The sequence below is a fragment of the Kryptolebias marmoratus genome, linkage group LG9 (assembly GCF_001649575.2).
Source record: "Kryptolebias marmoratus isolate JLee-2015 linkage group LG9, ASM164957v2, whole genome shotgun sequence".
Taxonomy (NCBI): Eukaryota; Metazoa; Chordata; class Actinopteri; order Cyprinodontiformes; family Rivulidae; genus Kryptolebias; species Kryptolebias marmoratus.
In genome coordinates, this window is record NC_051438.1 from 22,836,516 (window position 1) to 22,857,489 (window position 20,974).

The following is a 20,974-nucleotide window of genomic DNA, read 5'->3' on the forward strand; positions in this document are numbered from 1 at the left end:
CTCCTACTCTTCATAAACTGTACACCTCTAGATCTCTGACTGGAACCTCAAAGCTGAAGCTGGTACCCATCATGTCAGATCAAGCACACCTTCTGCTTAATTGTTGTTTAACTTTCTACTAAAACTCTTACCTTGATTCGCTTTTTGCTGTTTGGTTTTCAGTAATGGTCTTTGTCATTCTGCTCTAACATATGTGTTTGGCATTTGACTATTCACAGCAGTGGTTTGAGGAAATGCTGTTTTAAACATTTAAGCCTTTTGCATCTGACAGTTGTTCACTCTGTCAGCATTTTCTCCACCAAACAACATTCATGCTCCTACCTGTCACTGAGAGTACAGCAGCTGTTAGATTTATTTTTCTTCTTCACGCAGACAGTGAAATTTCTTCTAAATCTATACTGAATGAATTCAGAGGCAAACAGGTTCTGTATGAGTTTGCTACTGAGAACAAATGTAAAGTTCAGTTGTCATTTTAAAAAAGCAAGTTAAATAGGTTTGAGCAAAGAGCTGCCCAATGTTTTGAGTGGACACACCTGAGATGCTCGGTAGTCCTGTTCTTGTTACAGAATGGTGGTACTTTCTGTGTGCGGTCATATAATGCACTCTCTCTATTAACAAAGAACATTTGATGTGAACATGTTTGACTCTGTAACTCTCAGGAGGTCCAGTTCAACACCTGTTACCAGAATGATGAAAGGACACAAAGTTATTTCCTGAAAACATCACCTTCCTCGTCACCTTATATCTCAACAGCTGTCTCGTTCCTGTGTGTCAGACAGAGGAGAGGCTGTAACATCACCTTCACTAAGACCACCTCAGTCCTAACAAACACGCAGCAGCTTATTTCTGAGAAACACGTGGGTTGAAAATTATAATAAAATCAACCAGATAAGAAGTTTGAGTCTATGGCACAAACTCTGTTGTATTCCTTTGTGCTGTTAAACACTTAGAGTGTCTACATTTATTTCTGACACGTGCTGTGTGGAAGTTTAAATATTATTGTTAAAAGGTTTAATATGATTATGTTTGTGACGTTTACAGAAATGTGCCTGATCCACCCGTTCATACATGAAGCTGAAAATGCTTGGTTGCCCTCAAAGTAAAGGAAAGGAGTGTGAACGTGTGTGAAAGGAGCTTAATAACCATCTTAATATGGTGAGCAGTGCTGTCCTTCATGAAAACCTTGTGCGTAACAGAGATCTGCAGTAGGCAACACACTCTTTGGACCCAGATGTCATAACTCATGTCAGAGCTCCACCACTCTCCACTGTCCAAGAGCACAGCAACAACAAGTTCAGCTGCCAACAACAGAACTCCTCATTTTTATTCATTTCCCTTGTTTTCCTCTTCACCGTTACAGCTAAATTTACTTGTTCCAAACCCCACCGTCCTCTTCCTCACGCGTTCAGAGCCACTGCGGTAGCCTTTGCGGTTTAAGAAGCAGGGAAAAGTAAATCCAGTGCAAAGCAGGGGAAGTAGAATGTTGTGCTGGAATTTGAAAAAAAGAATTACGCTTTAAAGAGTAGTTGTTCGGATTGTTTTTATTCAAATCAGAAGACTTCGTAGGTGGAAATGTTAGATATTGATTAAAACAAAACAACAAGAAACGCAAAGATTTGAAGGACAAAACATGTGGGTCTTATAAAGGTTGATGCACAGTCTGTTTGTAGCTTCCAGCTCCAAATAATCCTTGAATTCCTCCAGTAAATCTAGAATAATGTGGGAGTTGTTGACCAAGGGGGAGCCAACAATGATGGCAACACTTTTCAGCTGTTAGTGGTTCTGAAGGGGATACTTTCAAACACTAAAGTGTATATGTAAGTTTTTTAGCCCCTGTGATGTGCAATATTAGATAATGGAACACCATACTTAACACAAAGCTGTTTCAGAAAACAACCTCTCCTTTATTTATCAGTTAATAAAGTAGGTCATCCACCAGAACCCTGAGTGTTTTTCCTGCCAGCAGGTGAGGATGTGCCCCACTTACCTTAAATAACCTGTTGCCTTCACATTAAGTACATTTTTATGCCCAAATTCCTCGTTATGATCCAAACCAAATTCATGCTTTTGCTACATTAAATTCATTTCATCCTATTAAGCTCAGGTTCACGCTCTACTTTGTGACAATTATACTTGATATATTCTTGCTGAAATCACTGAGGTGATCTGCAGGACATTGATTTGTTCAGAAATAGGTGTATGTCTGCGTTGGCAGGGGTCCCGTTAGCATTTCGGTGAATGAACATAAATGAATGAATCTTTTCATTGCCACTGTAATTATATCATTGAGTAATGATGCGGAAATATCCCTCCAACCTCAAACACATTATTAGTCAATGTTTGTTTGAACATCCTAATCATACAAAACGGGACGATTTACTAAGGGGCAGAAAGGAAACGGTACCTCTGTCCTGCTGAGTGTCCTGCACATCTCAGTAACTGATGTGATTAATATCTAATTTTTCAGGTTCTGCAAGCAGCCACATCTTTCTGTGAATACAGTAAACATCTGAACCATCCCTCCAATGTTGTCACACCAGAAATGAACCAAACTATGATTCAGATTTATTTGAATGGTTGGGTACAGAATGTGGTCTCGAGGAGGGGTTCTCAAAAGTTTCAGCTTTTCATCAAAGGAGTTTCAGAGACTTGAAACCCCATTGCTGGTAAAAGTATACAAACATTGCTAAAAATCCATTTAACAAAGAACCTCCTTAACTATCATGTTTTTTAAATCACTTATGAAGATTGTTTTCATTTCTCTGGCACATTTTTAAAGTTTTGAAGAAGACTACACCAGTGATTCTTAAAGCCGAGTCATGAAACGGTAAATGTTGGTCATCGGATTATCTCCAGAAATCAAATTAAATTTAAAAATGATTTCTTATGACATATTTGTCCCTTAATTGTTACAGAAGATAAAACAGAAAAATAGTACCCCAGTAATGGTCATCACCCAGTTTATTAGGGTTATCACCAATATCTGAACACAAACCAGTGATGGTTGGGGTCACAAGCTGTTTTCACCTATTTTGGGAGGTGAAAGATGTAAAGTTTTGCTGATTTAAACAAAGTTTTCTAGTGTTTCTCTGCAGGTCTGCTGCCAGTCTTTAAGTTTTTTTTAAGTTCTGCTAAATCTTGTTTTATTGGGTTCAAAACGAAGGTAAATAGTGAAGAAAAGCTCAAAGACTAAGGGACAATTTTTTATTAATTGTTCTGGACTTCTACATACACACAAAACCAATATCATATTTTCCAAGATACATTTTTTTTAGTCTTTTATTTCAGACTGGCCAACAGCTTCCATGCAGTCAATGCGATAAATCCACTCATCCTTTCCACATTCCTACAAGAAGAGCTGCTGCTCCTTTAAATCCTCACTACTTTTAACATTTTTGGAGTGAGGAGAGGAGGTGGGGGGTGTGGGATACATGGAGTGGAAACAATATTATTAAAGCACACACATGCGGAGCGTCTCCCTCCTTGAACACAAGCAGCGCCTCTGACTGCGCGTCCAGAAGCTGCGCGCCTGCTGACTCTGATGCCTTCAGTCTCCTGGACCTGCTGGGAGGCGTTGGGTGAAGTTTCCCCCTAAACAAGCCTGGATCTCTCAGAGAGACGATGCCTTCCTCCTCTAGACGAATCTCTCTGGCAGCTCTGTGGATTTGCTGATTTTCAGAATTGTTTTTTTTTTTTTTTTTTTTTTTTTTTTTTTGCGAGTTATTCAGCGGGAGTAAGGGGGAGATTTTGAGCCAGAGGATGCTCCCACAAGTCGTTCGGATTCTGTATGTCTTGTCTTTTTGCTTCTTCCAAGGAGGCTTTATCAGGTAAGACGTTTGAACTTTTTAATGGGGAACATTTTTTGAGTTAATTCTCTTTCTGGTGCGCTTGATATAAACTTTTTTCACCCTCAGAATCGACGTTAGGGTGCCAGATATGTCATTCATCGACTTTTTCTGCTCGGTCATGTCGCTCCTGTGACGAGCATCTATTGCCTTTCATTGTGAGACATTCAATTAATGGATGTCATAAATCATGCCGCTGTTTTTAAACACATAAGGGGGGGGGGGGGGGATNGGGGGGAATCGATGGATTCCGGTGAAGGTGGGTGCAAATGTTCGAAGAACAGTCCAGTTTTTACGCGCAGACTTGGTGCGTAAAGCACAGAACAAACACGTTTTTTAATCATTCAGCTCTGATTTTGAACAAACTATTAATTTAATTATTGCAGTGTATATACTGAAAACAAGTGCAGTTGCTTAAAAGCAACCAGACAAGCAATAATAATAATAAAAGACTTTAGATATTTAGTGCATCTGGTATTTAAAGCTTTCCTGACAGGCTACCTGTGGAATTTTCACGTCTCGCTGTAGGACTCATTTGTGAGGAATTTAAGGTGTAAAGCACATTTTTTTGTATGCTGTGAAATCTATATAAAATTATTAAAGGAAAAATATATATTTTAAAGTCCAAAAGATTTTTTATACCAAACATTTAGGTTGGACACAGAAAAAGCTCCAATATTTTCGCACTTTTTTAAGAAAAAAAAAAAAAGATAGTTGCTATAATTTGCTCATAGTTTCCATTATCTGTCTGTTCTTTAATTTTTACATTTCAGTTTACTTAAAACCCTTCTTCATTCATTCCCTCAGACCACTGAACAGTGACCAAGCTCCCATCACTTTTCTCCCTCCTTACTGTACCTCCTTGTCCTCGTCCTCTCTCTTTCCCCCACTTAGAGCCCTAAACTTTTATTTGCACTGAACACTTTTCCTTATTTCATGCCCTGCCACCCTCAGGTGTGAACGGAAGGGAATTAGAATCTGCATAATCCTGGAGCGGAACAGAGCGGTGACTCTGTGAACCCGGAGGGGCCACAGGAGCTGCTCTTAGCCTGGAGAGGCAGTCAACTGACAGCATCTCCTCTGAGAAATTATATGCTCTCCTGCTGGCCTTCATGCTCGCTTCATGGGGAGGGAGCAGCAGGGAGGCAAGATGCAAAAGGAAGGAGGGCAGGTGTAAAAGTTACGTGGAATCAGATGGAGGTGAAGAATTATTGGGGCAATGACGTAAGATAAAAATGGGAATGAAGCAAAGAAGACCTTGATACATTTATCTGAAGGCAGCAGTTCAAACGGAGCCTGTGGAAGGAGGAAAAAGGCTCAGACTGGCAGGAAGAGATGAGATGGAGATATATAAATGTAACAGACAGGAAGTGTAAAAGATACAAAATAAGATTGTCATGTAGAAGATACAGTGCTCAAACTAGAGGAATATAATATGAGTTGGATGGCTGTCAGCAAAAGGAAACGGGAAACAGTGATATCAAACGTAATAAATATTACAGATCACATCACGTGTTACACTGAAAGGTTTGGAGATGTGTGTATGTGTGTAAAATCCGTGTTGATTCTTGCACTGCATGTCAGCTGGACAGTCAGCTCAAAAGGAAAAACCTAAATCTGTCTGACTCCTTGAATCTGTTCTGCCACTCAGTTTGTTTGTTATTTTATTAAATAGTCCCAAACAGCATTTTTAAATTCATGTACATTATTTTATTCAGTTGTTTGGAAAACGTGATTTAAATTTTGTGAAAAAAAGAAAAAAAAAATGGCCACTTTGCAAGACAGAAAAAGGAAAATTTTATGTGAGCCATGACGTTTTTTGAAGTAGTGAGTGGAAGTAAAGGATAACTGAAAACAAAAACACATAATCAGTGTAGGAAGCATTTTGTCAAACGGGACCCAGTATCAGATCTCCTGATGACTATCATGTGTGAAGCACCTTTTAACAAATGCTTTAGATTTCAAATGATTTGACTTCAAAAGTCTTCATTTGTCATTACCTAAAAGAGCTCAGCTTACATCACAGTGTGGGGTTCAACAGAAATAAAGTTGTTTTCATCAGCATACAAACATCACAAGAGTGGAGAGACAAATTGTGCAAATGTGTTCAGCCCTCCTGGTTATGAGATATTTATCTGTTCACTGGTTAATTCAGAGTGAAGCTCAGTGGATTGCCTTGAAATGAAAGACAGATAATCTTTTCAAAGATCCCTGGTGTCCTTGCCTCCAGTCAGTGAGAGGGCATGATTCTAATCTGAAAAAAAAAAAAAAGTTTTAGCCTCACATTGAGCGGGGAACTCCTGAGCCCGATTGTGAGCAAGCACAAAAGAAAAGGGGTCCCAAGGGAGGCTTTCCCTCCTAACTGCAAATGGTTTAATTGCCAAAGATAACAACTTCACTGATCATAAACCTGAAGTCATCACATCTTTAGGGAGTATGGTCAGTAGTAGAGTTACTTAAATAAATTACAGGACTGACATCTTTAGAGATGATCAGTAGGAAAAATGTGCTAACCCAATGATGGGCATAACTCTCTCTGAGTCTTCACTGCATTCCTGACACTTCCTGTTTTTCATATTTCATACTATAAAGAATACTGTTTCATGTACTGTTAATGGGACTGATGGATAAATCTCACATTAAAGCACGAGTACATCTGAAAAGCTCCTTCACATTTACACTTTTTGTTTTTTGATGGTAACTGGACCGACTGAAGCTATGTACAGCATCGCACCAGTAATCTTATCTTTGACTTATAAGAGAAAAACAAAAAATGTTAAGTAAGCATCTAAAAATGTCTGTTAAGAAAATCAAGACTGAATCCCATAACTAAAAAAAAAACAAAACAGGGATTTTGTTGATGAAATTGGTGTTTGAAATGACATATTTATATTACTCACAAAATAGCCTACAGTGGTGCTTTTTTCCTTGTTTAAACACCACTTAAACAACAGAAAATAAAGCAGTTTGTCACAGCAAACACTGGAAGGAAGTAAACACAGTTTCGCCAATTCAAACTTTAAATGCTTATTGAGTGAGGACACAATCTTTTTGCAATAGCTTTTAATTAAATTCTGGTGGTAGTCCCAGCTGGTTTAGGAGCATCTGCAACTCCAAAGTAATATCTGGAGGCTAGTAAACAGGAAAGAGGAGAAATTAGCAAAATATTCATTTTAAATGTTTCACACCCTGGCACATTTAAAAACCATCCATGTCCAGTGGCTGTTGTTTCCAAAGGGAAAAATATCTCCTTCTGGAATCTTTGCCATTTCCTAAACCAGCCCTTCAAACTGAGACATAAGGATCAGGGGAACAAACTTTCGCTGTGGATTTTGCTTTTGATTTGGTGTCTTTTAAAAGTACAGCTGAAAATGCCAGAAAACAAATGAATATTACTTGAATTTATCCGTGAGGTGGACAATGACAGACAGCCATGAGTCTCTCTTACTGCTTCCAAAAACACAGGAAATCCCCACACACACTGCAAGAAGAGCTGGCAGAAAGAAAGTGTGGAAGGAGAACAGATGGGATGTTTACGTGAGTTAATGACTAAAAACTGATCCAAGCAAGAGAAGAGAGTCGAACAGACGGCTTGCTCTCCACAGCTAACACAACTATGAACAGCAGTGGTGTACTTATCAATGAAGTATGACGACTAGAGACAAAAAGAGAATTCATCAAAAGATAAAGAACAACTTTATGGTTTTGTTGCTTTTATGCTTTAGAGTCCATTGAGGATATGTTGAGGATCTAATTAAATTAAAAAAAAAAAACCTCTGAGAATTTGTTGCTATCACAACAGGTGCTTTAACTTTTCATTAAAAACTTATTGTGCTGCCAAACAAGATATTGTAACATTAGAACTGTCCCCCTTTTCTCCCACAAGCAACACTTATTAAAAAGAGGAAGGTTTTTGCACACATACTAAAGCTTAACCTTAATCCCTAACAAGAACGAAGCGCCTCAATGAATGTTAGATCTGTGATTGGGTATGTGGTGGAGGTGACAGCTTACTGATGGTCTTTAACAGTCAGTTCGGGCCTTCGGTGTTGGGCTGTCACCTCAGGCTGAGAAATGTGAGTGATTGCTTTCTAACCATTTCAGTCTAACCAGATATGACCTTTCTCTGCTACATCAAATGCACAAAACACCCTCCTTTGTGCTATCATAACATGTGGAGTTTATCACCGAGATCCTGATTGGCTGGTTTATCTTCTGAAATATGTCTCTTATTTTTATCTTTTATTGGGTGTTCAAAGTCAAACTCCAACAACAGCTTTGGTACAAGTAATAGTAGACTCCACCTCAGTTTATTATTGCACCACTGAAAGGCAAAGATGGACATTTATGTTTTTGTCCATGTCTCTGTGTGTGTATCTCTCGTTAATCAAATTTTTCTCAGCATAAGATGATCATAGTCTTAAACTCTGTTATGAGTGATATTGGCAACATGCATTCCTTCAAGGAATACTAGGCCTTTAATTCTTTGTATTTTGGAAACTGCCGCCAATGGCAGCCAGATGTTGCAAAAAGAAGTCGAGGTTTGGGAAGCACCAGCACAGACACCAGAAACACCACTTTCTGAATAAATCAAAACAATGAGGCACACAGTGTGAGCCTCAGTATCTAGGAAACAAGATATGTGACACAGTGGTAAGGTAATGCAATTAAGTCGACCTCTCCACTCCTCTTCTCTGGCTCTCACAAATTAAAATGGCCACTTATTGACCAGAGCAGCACTTTAGCTCTGGGGTTCACAATCATGGGTGATTATGACTCAACAATTGGAAATATGAAGTGGAGCCCCATTATAAAACCCTCCATTGTGTCATTATTTCTAACCAAAAAAAGATCATGCTGGTGACTCCGCACTTTCAGCAAGAAGAAAAACTGTGGAAAGTATCTGCAAACTTAGCCTAAAAGTACATGGTTATTTGAAAATAAACCTTGAATAGTCAGCAGGAGATTTGCTTTGTAACTGAATGAAAATCTCATTAACTGAGCCATTAAAAATAACCATTCTGTAATTATTCAGGAATTTCATAGGCCTTTGATTAATCTACCAAATACTGTAGGCAACAGACAAAATAAGTAGAGCGTGCCGTTCATACTCATCATTGACTCAGCCTAAACAATTAGCTTTAGTTTAAGTTTAATTACAAATCTAAATTAGCTATTTGAAAATAGACTTCTTGGCTCCCTAGAGAACAGATGTTTATTTTTTTTATATGAATGTGCTGTTTAGATTTTAATTGGACCAACAGTTGCAGTGCTGGTAAACCCATTTCTACCAAATTACCTTGTTCATGGAAGGTGGACAAAGAGTAAACACTGTTATCCTTTCAAAGATATCACATTACAACACTCAGCTTACTCATAAAGAAGGCTAGCTGCAGACAAAAAATAAATTAAACCAAAAACAGTCAAAAGCTCCGCATCCTTCATGTTGCAACAGCTGGACTCACGCCTGAGCAGCGAAGCAGAATCTGTTGGGTGGTAAAGGAGGTTGGGAGTTTGGTTGAGGAGAATTACAGCTGTGTTTGTCCGATAACACGTTGAAAGAGAGAGGGTCTCTCCTCTTCAGGATCAAATGAGAATGGTCCACGTCCACAATGTGTAAATCCTACACAGTGAAAAAAATCCCTGTTTGGTGTTACAGTCACCTAAGCTCTCTATAGAAGAGAGCAATTTAAATTCAATAGCACTTATCACAGTTTCACCTGGAGAAAGCAAAATGCTTTCTGAGATGCTTCATGTCCACAGGTCTTCTAGGAAATTGCTCTGTATTGATGGTTGGACTTACTGCAGGTGGCCATTATCTGAGACTTTGTTATATAAGTAGTTTATTTGCTGTAAGTGGCCCACATTTGACTCTGTTTTACAGAGAGCAAAGCTGCTTCAAGGGTGTAACGCTGCAGATCACATACTTCTGCAAATCCCTGCTCTGACCTCTGAATTATGGCTGAATCTTTTCTCCTCACATTAGTGAGATGACTAGTTGTCCTTGACTGGTGAGGCACAGCATTAAACTGTAATGTGCTTAAGTTTAAAGAGAAAAAAAAAGTTGGCTGAAAAAGAACACAGCCGTGTGAAGTTTGAGAAGTGTTGCTGCTTTTGCCTAAGGATGACTCATGGTTGAAGTGAGTAAAAAAAAAACAGTGTTTCACCTTTGACTGTGACTGCTGTATTAACTTGAGCAAAACTTATTTTGGTAAAAAAAATAAAAAAATAAAAAAAAAGTTTTAACATTCTTAGTTTTCACAATGTTTTAATTTAGAAATTGTCAGTACAGTTAAAAAAATAAATAAATTATAATCACTGAGAAATCATTTTAATGGAGTCAGGCTATTAATTGCCTAAAATTTGGATAATTGCATTATATATACTACTGTTTAGGTAATTACTAGATGAAGTTTTCCCATGTGTTTTTATTTTAAACCGAAGCTAGTCTCAACTCTAACATTAATTAATGTTGTTGAACAATCCAGGCATTTAAAAAACCTTTTAGTTAAAAAAACAAAAACAGTAATATTATCTCTTCAACATTTCTCTTTTCAAATCGCAGTCAACATATTTACAGCAGGTGCAATTATCACAATGATTGAATACTGTGGGATGTATAAAAGAATTTAGGAAAGCAATAAATAAGCCAGTTATAGCTGTTTTCTTTAAGTAATGTTAACACAAATGTTATGTGTTTTATTCAAAAGCAGCTTGCTAGGCTGGCATTCTATACAAAATAACAGACTCTGTACCTGTACCCATCGTTGGCTGTCTTAGGGCAATTGGGCAAACACATACGCAAAAGTTAAGGAATTTTAAAACTGATTAACAGTTTTATGCATTTGCTCATAGGTCAAGCTGTGTAGTAGTTTGAGGGAAGTCATTAAAACAATCTCTATATATTTATGGTTAAAATATGATCACATCCAGTCTGATTATTCAGACGAAGGCTGCATTGGTTCTGTGCTATTTTCAGGTAGATGTGGATTTTTAAAATAAGATCTTTGCAGGATTGTCGTGTTTTATCTTCTCAAATGGCAGTTATGTCCGTTAAATGTTTGTTTGCATACAGAAGGTTGAGATTTGATCTCAAGGTATCATTTGAGAAACAGGTAGATTTTCATACCAGTTGAATGCAATTGTGCAAGTGTGGTCAATCTTTGGCAAATGTACAGAAACAAACTAACTATAGGCTAGCAATACGTTTTAGCGATTACAAGCAAGGCATGTTGAGGTGGCAGTAAAATCTAATTAAAGGCTTTGCTCAGTCAAATGGATAAAATAGTCATTTCAAGGTGAGCTAGCCAATAATTCAAAACTAATGACGTCAGATTTAGAGGGCACATTGAGACTGGAAGGAGAAAGTGTCTGGATATCTTATTATGACTCATCGGAGGACAAAACGTGTCTGGCTTGGTGTCCCTAACATGTTCTTTCATAAACATTTTTAACTGATGATCCAGACTATTAGTGATGCACGGTCATGCTTTAACCGTGTTTATCTCAGGCCACACAGAGCTTCCTAACCATCCATAATGGTGGCTGGAGATGCATCATTTTATCGTGTTGAACAGATATAGTGTTGGCCTGGAATGCATTCTTTTCTTCCACCTTGTTGCCTGACCATAGGGATTCATTGTATTTTCTTTCCTTTTTTCTAAATCTCTACAAGGTACCCACATTGTTTGCTGAAATGATGTGTCAATTCCATGGTTCACTTTGACTGTGAAATGTTTTTCAGTACATAAATAGGAGGCAAGCTCAATAAATGTGTTATATTAAGGGGTTAGGGCCTTTTGGCTCAGGGCTAGGGTTAGGGTCTCCTCAGGGTTTAAAGCTGTTGATCGTTTGTTCCTCCACTAATGCATCAGTACGTAAGTATTTGGTTTAGTTTTTTTCTGCTTTGAAGAGCATACAAGGCTTTGAAAATTTAATTCCATTTTGGCATCATTTGTTTCACCCCTATGCATTCAGTGGAAAAATTGAATCCACTTGATAGGAAGACATGAAGAAGGAACAACAGTGTATATCAAATAGGATTATTTTATAGTCTGAACCTGATTTTCTTTAATAGGGTAGAGAATTACCATAACTCAATGCCTTTGTTCTTTGGAAGAAAAATAAGGAGGCATGCAATGCATGTCCAGCATCCCGAGAGGCTCTTGTGAATAAGACATCACCCTGGAAAAGGAACACAAAGCAAATGGAGCAGTGCCTGAGTTGTCTCTTGGACTTGGGCCTCTGAGGAAATCTTAGCATGGCAGTGTGTCTCGCCTGCAGGTTTTTTCACATCTGTGAGGATGAAAACATCAGGACATTTTTACCTCCCATCAGCTTTGTACTGTCACAGGCTGAGTTACTGAGGCATAATCTGAGATCTGGGATTGACGGTATCAAAACTACTGTTGACTCAGACCACAGGGGAAGGTTTTACTCTTGTATGAGCTTTACTATAAACATCCATTTAGGAAGGGTTTTGACTTGCAGTGCACACTGACATGCATTGGTTTTATGTCATAAACAATATAATCTACTGAATAAATCTATAAATCTTAGGCATCATGAAGCTATTTTTTAGTGATAAAAAAGGGATGTGACCCATGAGGAGTCTGCATTTTTAAAAAAGCTTTCAGTTATAAATTTCCTTTATTAGATTTACTTTGACTATTTGTATCTTTTTTGACTTTGCTGTCGAAAACATTTTGAAGATTATAAAACCTGTTTTTTACATAATAAAACCTATGCCTATTGTCAGAATAATTTCAGGTGGCTGAGGCTGGCTTTTTATTTACAAACAATTACTTTATTTGGTGCACTTGATGAGAGAAGCTGCACTGACTTAATCAATTTAAAAGCTGCATGCTGTCAGAACATTTATTTGAGTACAGCACATGACCCACTGTTTCTAGATCCTTTCATTATAGCTGACACTCACTATTTAAATCTTTGTAATGAATCAGGATAATCAGAATAAAATCTGCAGGGTTGCTTAGTAGAAATCTGTCAGTGTATCTCATACTGTATCTCATTGTTCATGGTTATTTTTATGATGACTTCACAAGCACTAAATCTGCTCAGTATAGCTGAGATTATAGTTTAAAAATCACCTTTAAGTTTGTTTATCTTGACAATGGACCTTTTTCATACAACAAAGCCATTGTTTTAATGTAACCTCAACAAATTACAAGTGTAAAACATTTAAAACATTTTATTTTTGTGTCAAAACAAACCCAATAAACCTCAGAACTCAAAAGTCACATGGAAACTATGACAACTGTGGCTTTGTTTGTATGTCATTTGTTGTGAAAAAGAAAATATTAACCCTGGCTGAGAAATTTTCAGCAGTCAAAGAGTTTGCCAACTTAAAAAGGCTGTGCTTCTTAACGAGGGGCAAAAGTGTAATTAATTTCTGTTGCAATTGACACATAAAGTAAGAATCCATCCTTAAACTTTTCATTTTGTGAATAAGTACAACAATAAATTAAAGGCGTACTATTTCTTAAAGGAATTCATATCAGACTAAGCCCATCATAGCTGTCAGTACATCAGCAACATTACATAAGCAGACAAAATAGCAAATTTATTTTAGGATTTAGTGTGTATTATATGCAGTTTGTGCAGACAGATGTGATATTCAGTTATTTGTGTGCTAATCGTGCATCAAATTCTTAAAGAAATTAATAAAACAAGAACATTTGTGCACTGTTGCAGGGATGCTGTTGTTCACTCTCACACCTGATTTCCTCTGACCAATCAATGATCTACAGTGTTTGTGAAAGGTACAGTGCCAACTTGGTTTGAATGAAAACCTATTGTACCAAAATTCTTGCAGTGTGTTGTCAAAAAAGAAAGACTGTGTGAGTATTATGTGAAGAGTGCAAGGAGAAAAGGTATTGCTCCAGAAATGAACTTCCCAAGCTGCCACAATATAATCCATTCTCACCGTTTCTAGTTCATTTGAGATGAAAGTCAGCACAAATGCACCTTAACAGTAGTATACAGAATTTTAAACATTACCAAAAAAGGGTTTTCTTCAAAATGCAAAGGCTCCATCTACCTATTTAAAGTCTGTCTTACCCTTCAGATTGCTAATTTAGCAATCTGAGAAACATCAGATATACGTGTCAGAGCACTGATAGGCAGCCGCTTTTTTGGGTCTGATTCAGAAAACCCCTGGAAGACCCATCTCCATGGTGGCTTTGTCATGACGCTGTTGGTCGCTGCCAACAGCTTGATCAAGCGAAACAGGCCAGTGGCGATGCCTGCAACCTCCTTCCTCCTTTCTGTCACGTCCAAAATATAGGTCATGAAGAGTGCAGTGTCTTTGTGAGTGTGTGTGTTTGAAGTGTATCTGTTTATGAGAACTTTATTTCTGTGTGAGAGTTACTTTCTCAAGTATTTGGTATGGGATAAATTTGTCATACTTCACACAATTGTGGAAGGGACTTGAAATAAAGCAGTTAAGATGTGAATGAAGTATAGAATATGAGTTTTTATTTAACCAAATAATTTAATTTACAAATGAACTTAAACAGTTTTCATAAAGTGTTGCAACTTTGAATACATCTTGAACAATGTCAGTCACACAGCCACACTATAATAGCAAAATAATTAACTACAAATGATCTGGAATTTCTCAGAAATACAACTCAAGGCTAAGCAGACTCTGTACAGATTTATTACTGAAATAAATTGTTGGTGATTGGTTATGGAGGACTCAAGTGTGCAGGCTGCAGGTGACAAGCAGGTAGACAGAGAAAAAGTATTTTTTTAAGCAGAAGTGACCCCAGGAGTAACAGGATACAAAAAACAAAAAAACAAGACTGACCAGAGGAGTTACATATGTGGACCTGCTCCTTGGTTTGTGTTGTACTTCTTTTTTTGGTATTTATTTGAGTTTTATTCTTGATTTTGTTCTCATATGTCTCAGCTGTTAGATGTCCTTAATTGTCCTTATCCCCAGCCCCTCAACCACCTGTCTTTCATTTCTAATCAACCCGACTGTTGCCAATCAACACTCCCTGTATATAAACTCTTTGGTTTTTCTCAGCCATTGTTGAAACCTTATGTTCATCCTGTGTAGCTCACCATGTTGCTTGTTTCTCTGAGTTGCAGTGGTTTAAGGAATCTTGCTTTTGCCAATAATTCTGATTCATTGGTTTATTTTTGGACTGATCCAGCACATAATAAATACCTGTGACTGACCAAAATCTTTTCAGTTAAAGTACAATATCACTGATTACAGATGCTGTAACTATAGATGGTAGCAAAAAAAGGGGTTTTAAAATGACTGGACTTACACATTTACCTCTTTTATAAGATTTAAACATTACACAAATAGAGAAAGGCTTTATATTCCAGAAGTAAAAGATTAAACTTGTAGTGAAAGCCACTCAATAGCCTCTTGAAGCCAAAGAATTGATTGTTCATCAGTGGCTGTATCACTCATCTGACCACAAATGTAGTGAAAACTAACGCTTTTTTATGATTTCCAAAACGTTTTATCTGAAACCAGCTGCAGTAAAAGTTTGAAGTATCTCAGGGCAAGAAACCTTTAAAGATGTTCATAGCAATTTTTGAATTTTTTGTAGGTACTTGACAAATTAAAGTAAAATACATTTACAATATATCTTAAAGCAGTTAGTGAGAGAAAATTGGGATAAGGGAAAACAAAAACATATTATTTCAGATTAAGTCAAGTCAAATTTATTTATATAGCACTTTTCAGCAACAAGGCGATTCAAAGTGCTTTAGATTATGTGCTTGTAGCACATTAAAACATTACTCATCAGCTCTCTCAAGCTTCCAATTATATTTTAAGAATACACTCTCAGACTGTAGTTTACCTGTGAACGCATCCAGCTGGAGAGATTTCCCTGTGGCCTTTATATCTGAGGAAAGATTGGAGAGGTGTGAGGCAACGCTGAGCAAAACATGGAGGCAGACAAAGCTGATGAAACTCTTCTTATACGATAAGATGTGAGAAGTGTGCACACTCTTTACATTGCTTCAGCATGTCACACAGTTCCCCAAAAAAAAGGTTGGCTGTTCTGGAAAATCCTGTCTTAATCGTTTTATTACCCAGACAGGCGAACATTCCTGTTTGAGTGAAGTTGCCAGGCAAATAACAAGATTCATAAAGTCAACATAAGATGCTGTAAATATGCTTTTATGTTATTTTATCTCCTACGTTGTGTATTGTTTAAGGATAATGCTGCAGTCCATTTCAAGCAGGCACATTAAAGCGATCTTTTGTTGTCAGTATCTCCTCTTCTCCGTATCAGAAATCCTTCTGGCTCTGTTTCACAGAAACTGACAGGAGGCAGTCAGCACTGATACCAGATCTTAGAAGTGAAAAAGGTGGCCTGAATACAGAGTGGTTTAAAAAGGCATCCGTGAGGAAGGGTAGGTCTGAGGAAATTCATCTCCTTTTGAGGGGGAAAGGTCAGTCCCTCAGGCTTATCTCAGTGATTCGCCATTGAACCTTTTACAGTTGGAAACCTCAGGTTCATGTGATTCAGCTTTAAAATGCGTCTGGAAATAAATGCTGAAGACTTCATTAAACCTAAAATTTACATTCAAAGTTCTGTGCTAATGATCAGATGTTGGGCTGCTGTGGTTGGAGAACTTGATTGGGTCACAACTGAGTCAAGTGTCAGCTGTGTGATAAATGGTCAATGACATGTTTTTTTAATAGATTTTGCTTCAAATATTTCCTTATGAATACGTTAACATAATGTTATCAGGCTACAAAATGAGCTGGTATTTATAGCAATACAACATTTTTTGGACACCCCAGGATACCTTATTATCGTGCAAGCCTACAATAGTTTGGCATCCTGAAGTATTCTTCTCATGGATATCAATTAAGTCCATGCAGTCGAAAATAATTGGAGGGAATCTGAAAATCCCCACAAAGACTCATTTTCACTCTTTAATGGTGACATTTATGTCAAGCAGATCCCACTGAATTGAATACCACTCATATTATTTATATCCCAGTGGCATGTGAAAGTCATGTTATTGAAAATAGAGACCCTGCCAGCTGCAATAGTGAGCTTTACATCATTTTTGTTGTTCAAAGTTAAACTCAATTGTATGTATTCATTTCATCAACCAAAATCAGTAGCTGTCAGGTGGTTGTCACATCAAAATTATACCTCTTAGTGGATGACACTGAAACCTGGTTATTTCTGTATTTACTTGGCAAATTATCCAAAAATAACAATAAATTGCCACATATATTAAAGCTATGTAACCCATGTCCACCATGTAGTGACAAAAGTTTTTATATATTCTACTATAGATATAAACTGTTTGGTTGCCAAACAGTGTTGCCTAAATTAGACATATAGTTTAAGGTCTGGATACTTCACAGCATTTTAATCTTGCATGTGTGTGAAATTTATGCATGATTAGTACAGGAGAGTGAGACTCAGCATCCCAATCCAGCAGCAACAATGTTTTCTGGGCCGAACTTAGCAACAAACTTTATAACATGAGTGGGTGGAAGAATTCATTCTGTTGTGACAGCGATGAGGGGTTGAAGAAAGTGCGAATCCACTTTCTTCAGATTTAATACAGCATGATTCTGGCAGATAAACGAATTAAATCATGAACAGAATGATACTATATTTCACACAACTATAGCTTTCTGCTCACTTGGCTGGAAAGGATAAGAGTGCTGAAGATTAGTTAAGGCTTCATGGAAAAAGCCTTGGGTGGTAGTTTGGAGTTCAGCGCTGTAGAAACATGAACATAAGTCTATCATTAGGCTACAGCTCATTGTGCACTTATTATTACTGTGGCACAAGGCTGGAAACATCATTTCTACTCAGTACTCAAGAGATGTCAAAGCTCACTCACGCAAGATTAAAGATTGCATTACAAATTAGTACACATGAGCAATGGTGCAGAGTTGTGATTTATCCTGGATTAGCCAGGATTAATAGAGATGATTAAACCATAGAGTTTGTTAAAAAAACGAAAAAGTAGTACTTTCACAAGATTTATTTTACATCATTAAAATTAGTTCATGGATTAAGTAATTATTATTTTGTAAAAAAGCTGAAGATAATGTTAAAAACATTAGAAAAGCTTCACAAAAAAAGGGAAAAATGAAAGCAACCAGTAAGCTTCCCAATATCTAAAGCTAATGAGTTGCTTTCTCTTAAATCTGCCAAATACATCCGTATCATTATATTTACAAAAAAACCTGATGTGTCAACTGCTTTAAAAGATCAGTGACTGAATATTATAAAATTGCAACAGTAGGTGTGCCACCAAGTTTAAAACAGCTTGTAAACAATGTTTACTTATATGTTGTCCCTGTTTTCTATCCCAAACTATTCAAATTCTGACCCACAAAATAACAGCACCAAACTTTTCACAAAGTTTATTTCAAAACAAGTAAATCATTTTAAAGGAGATCGAAAAATATTCTAAGTCACACCAAGATTCCGTGTCTTTGATTTAAATAAATTAAAAAAAACATTCTAAAATGCAATATTCTGGTTAAATTAATCTTCTTGAACTTACTATGACTAATGTGGAAAAGTTGTAACATTCACAAAAACTGGCACAATTTCTTCAGCTCTTTTTACATATTACCTTGAAACTTGCAGCAAATGTTGCTTAATGAGTGTTCTACTTTATCATGGTTACGATACATATTCATCAGTTAATTTTTATTTATAGACACTTATTAATATTTGTTGCTGTGTTACCATAAAGAGGCACTTTCTACATAACACCAAATTTTACTGGAGTTAGAAATGTATGTGTGAATGTAAAATCAATCTTTGGTCAGACTAAAAATCCTATTTCACAGATATTTTGCAAATCAGAAGTAAAGAAATTAGATAATAAATAGAATTCTGGGTATTTTTCTTGTACATCATCAATACAGACTCCCAAAATTTCAACTACCTAATAACAAAGGATTTTTGGTGGTGAAATGATTCATCAGGACCCTGAACCCAGCTTTGGGAACCACTGGTCTATAAGAATAAAACCTCTGCCCTCTTGTTGAAAATGGCAAGTAATGATGAATATTTTGACCATGCAGTGAGACAGGTTTGTTAGACACTTTGTCTGAATATAAGATTTACATTTCCCTCAGTTTGCCTGATTCAACTGGCGACAGGTATGAGTTTTCCTATCACCGAGGACCAGTCTGCCTTTTAATGCCCCTTTACAGTACAATCAGTACCAACCCTTGGCACTGATTGGCTAATGATTTATCCACCTGCTGCACTCCTTGGACTGGGAGCTATTCATTCATCAACTTTTAAGCGCAGATAAATGTCAAAGACTGGGTCCAAGTAACACAAATTGTGCATTTTATAAAATGCATCATAAATTTGAGTTTTGTTTTCCATTTATGGGAAATTTTTGACAGTACCAAAAACATGTAATGTCCACAGTGTTGTTGTTTATCAAAGGCAGAAGACAAGTATAGTTCATTGTCTTTCTATACTGTGTGTGTGTGTGTGTGTGTGTGTGTGTGTGTGTGTGTGTGTCTTGCAAATCTGCAAATCATGCAAATTTGAAGACTGTGTGATGACTTCTGCAAACTTTTAAAGACAAAGGTCAGTTTCAAGACTTAAAAGTCAGGAAAAATTTAAGTGCTCCCACCATAAAGCTGGCCTCAATAGAAGGTTCATATACTTTATATATTGCAGGTTTTTCCCATGACATTTTAAGCCTTACTTATCCGTTTAATAAATTCTGCCCTGCACAGCGTTGCTCTGTACTTAGAGGTTAATCTGCACACAGTTTTACATTTCACCTTGGTCCTACTAAATTCTGCATTTCTGCTTACACTGGAGTGAGTCTGCGCTTGTGTTTTTGCAAAGGCAAACACATTCATATCTGTTTTGGAATGTTTTTATTACTGAAGTCTGATTTCCATTTTCTCAAAGAGTAAACTTGAGATTAATGTTTCTAATATCCACTGTGTGTCATATGTGCCTCACATAGTGAAGGCCAGATTAGTGAGAGACGTTTCTGTGAGAAGTTCTGCTTGGATCTGTGTTTTCTTACTGAATGGTATGACGGTGTAGGAGTGGCAGTGGTCATGTCACTGAAGATGAATGTTTCAGGTTAAATTGCTTTGTTCTCCAAAAAGTCTATTGATCAAAAGGGGACATTAGTAGCCATAGGCCATATATATATATATATATATATATATATATATATATATATATATATATATATATATATATATATATATATATATATAAATAAAGACAGAGGCTACACAGGTCTTTAAAGACAAATATAATATGCCATTGTATTATCATAAAGTATGATTTGACTGAACATAATTTGACAGACTACCTGCCATATGAATCAAGTATGGTTTGTTTACCTGAAAAAGTTGACTGTACAAATGATTTTCAGAGTCTTACTGCTGTGTTGGATCAATGACTAAACTGGTTGGATGATTTGGCGAGTAGGAAATTGGAATAATTAGGGGTGAGAATACCGAGGCAACTCACAATTCAATCTGATTAGGATTCAGAGAGCTGTGATGTGATTTTAAAACTAATATTGATGCATTTTGATAATCTGCAATAATCAGATTTGCTCATAAACACCAGTCAGCAGCTGATAATATTTATTCAAAATACTGTGAAACTGAAACACAGAATCAGTAGTACTAATTAACAAACAGAAATTTCTATGGTTTATTTTACATAAACACTAAATTGTATATCTATATGCATGCCTAATGAGTGCAGAATAATGTAAAAATACTATAATAATACAGGCTGCTGACCAACAGTTAACATAGATGCTAACATTGCTTTTCTATGGAATTTTTAATGGAAACACGATTAGCATCGTGTTTATAACTGGGAATTTATGCACAAATTAAATGCTTCAAAGTTATTACTAAAGGGAGTCAGCTGTTATTCACAGACATATTCTTCATGGTTCAGCAAAGACAGATTAACATTAACAAAACTGATTTTTGACATTTGAAAACTCAGTCAGAATCGTCCACGTCCTTTCCTGGAATGCATCTAAAACCAGATTATTTTCTAACCCCTAAGTTTGTTTCAACTCTTTCCTATTGCTGCCCAATTTGTAACATTAATATTTTTGTCTATAAATGTCTA

The 20,974-nt window shown here is 36.8% G+C and overlaps 1 protein-coding gene across 2 annotated transcripts in view; it reads left to right on the forward strand.

The window, feature by feature from the left end:
- Positions 1-3,247: 3,247 nt before the first annotated feature.
- Positions 3,248-20,974, forward strand: part of glra4a (glycine receptor, alpha 4a) — a 44,812-nt gene continuing 27,085 nt past the window's right edge. The window contains exon 1 of one of the 2 annotated variants that reach the window (XM_017408085.3): positions 3,248-3,827. In XM_017408085.3, the coding sequence (XP_017263574.1) occupies positions 3,760-3,827 (68 nt within the window). In that variant the 5' untranslated portion in view covers positions 3,248-3,759. The remainder of the gene's footprint in view (positions 3,828-20,974) is intronic. The other variant, XM_017408086.3, reaches the window with a different exon arrangement.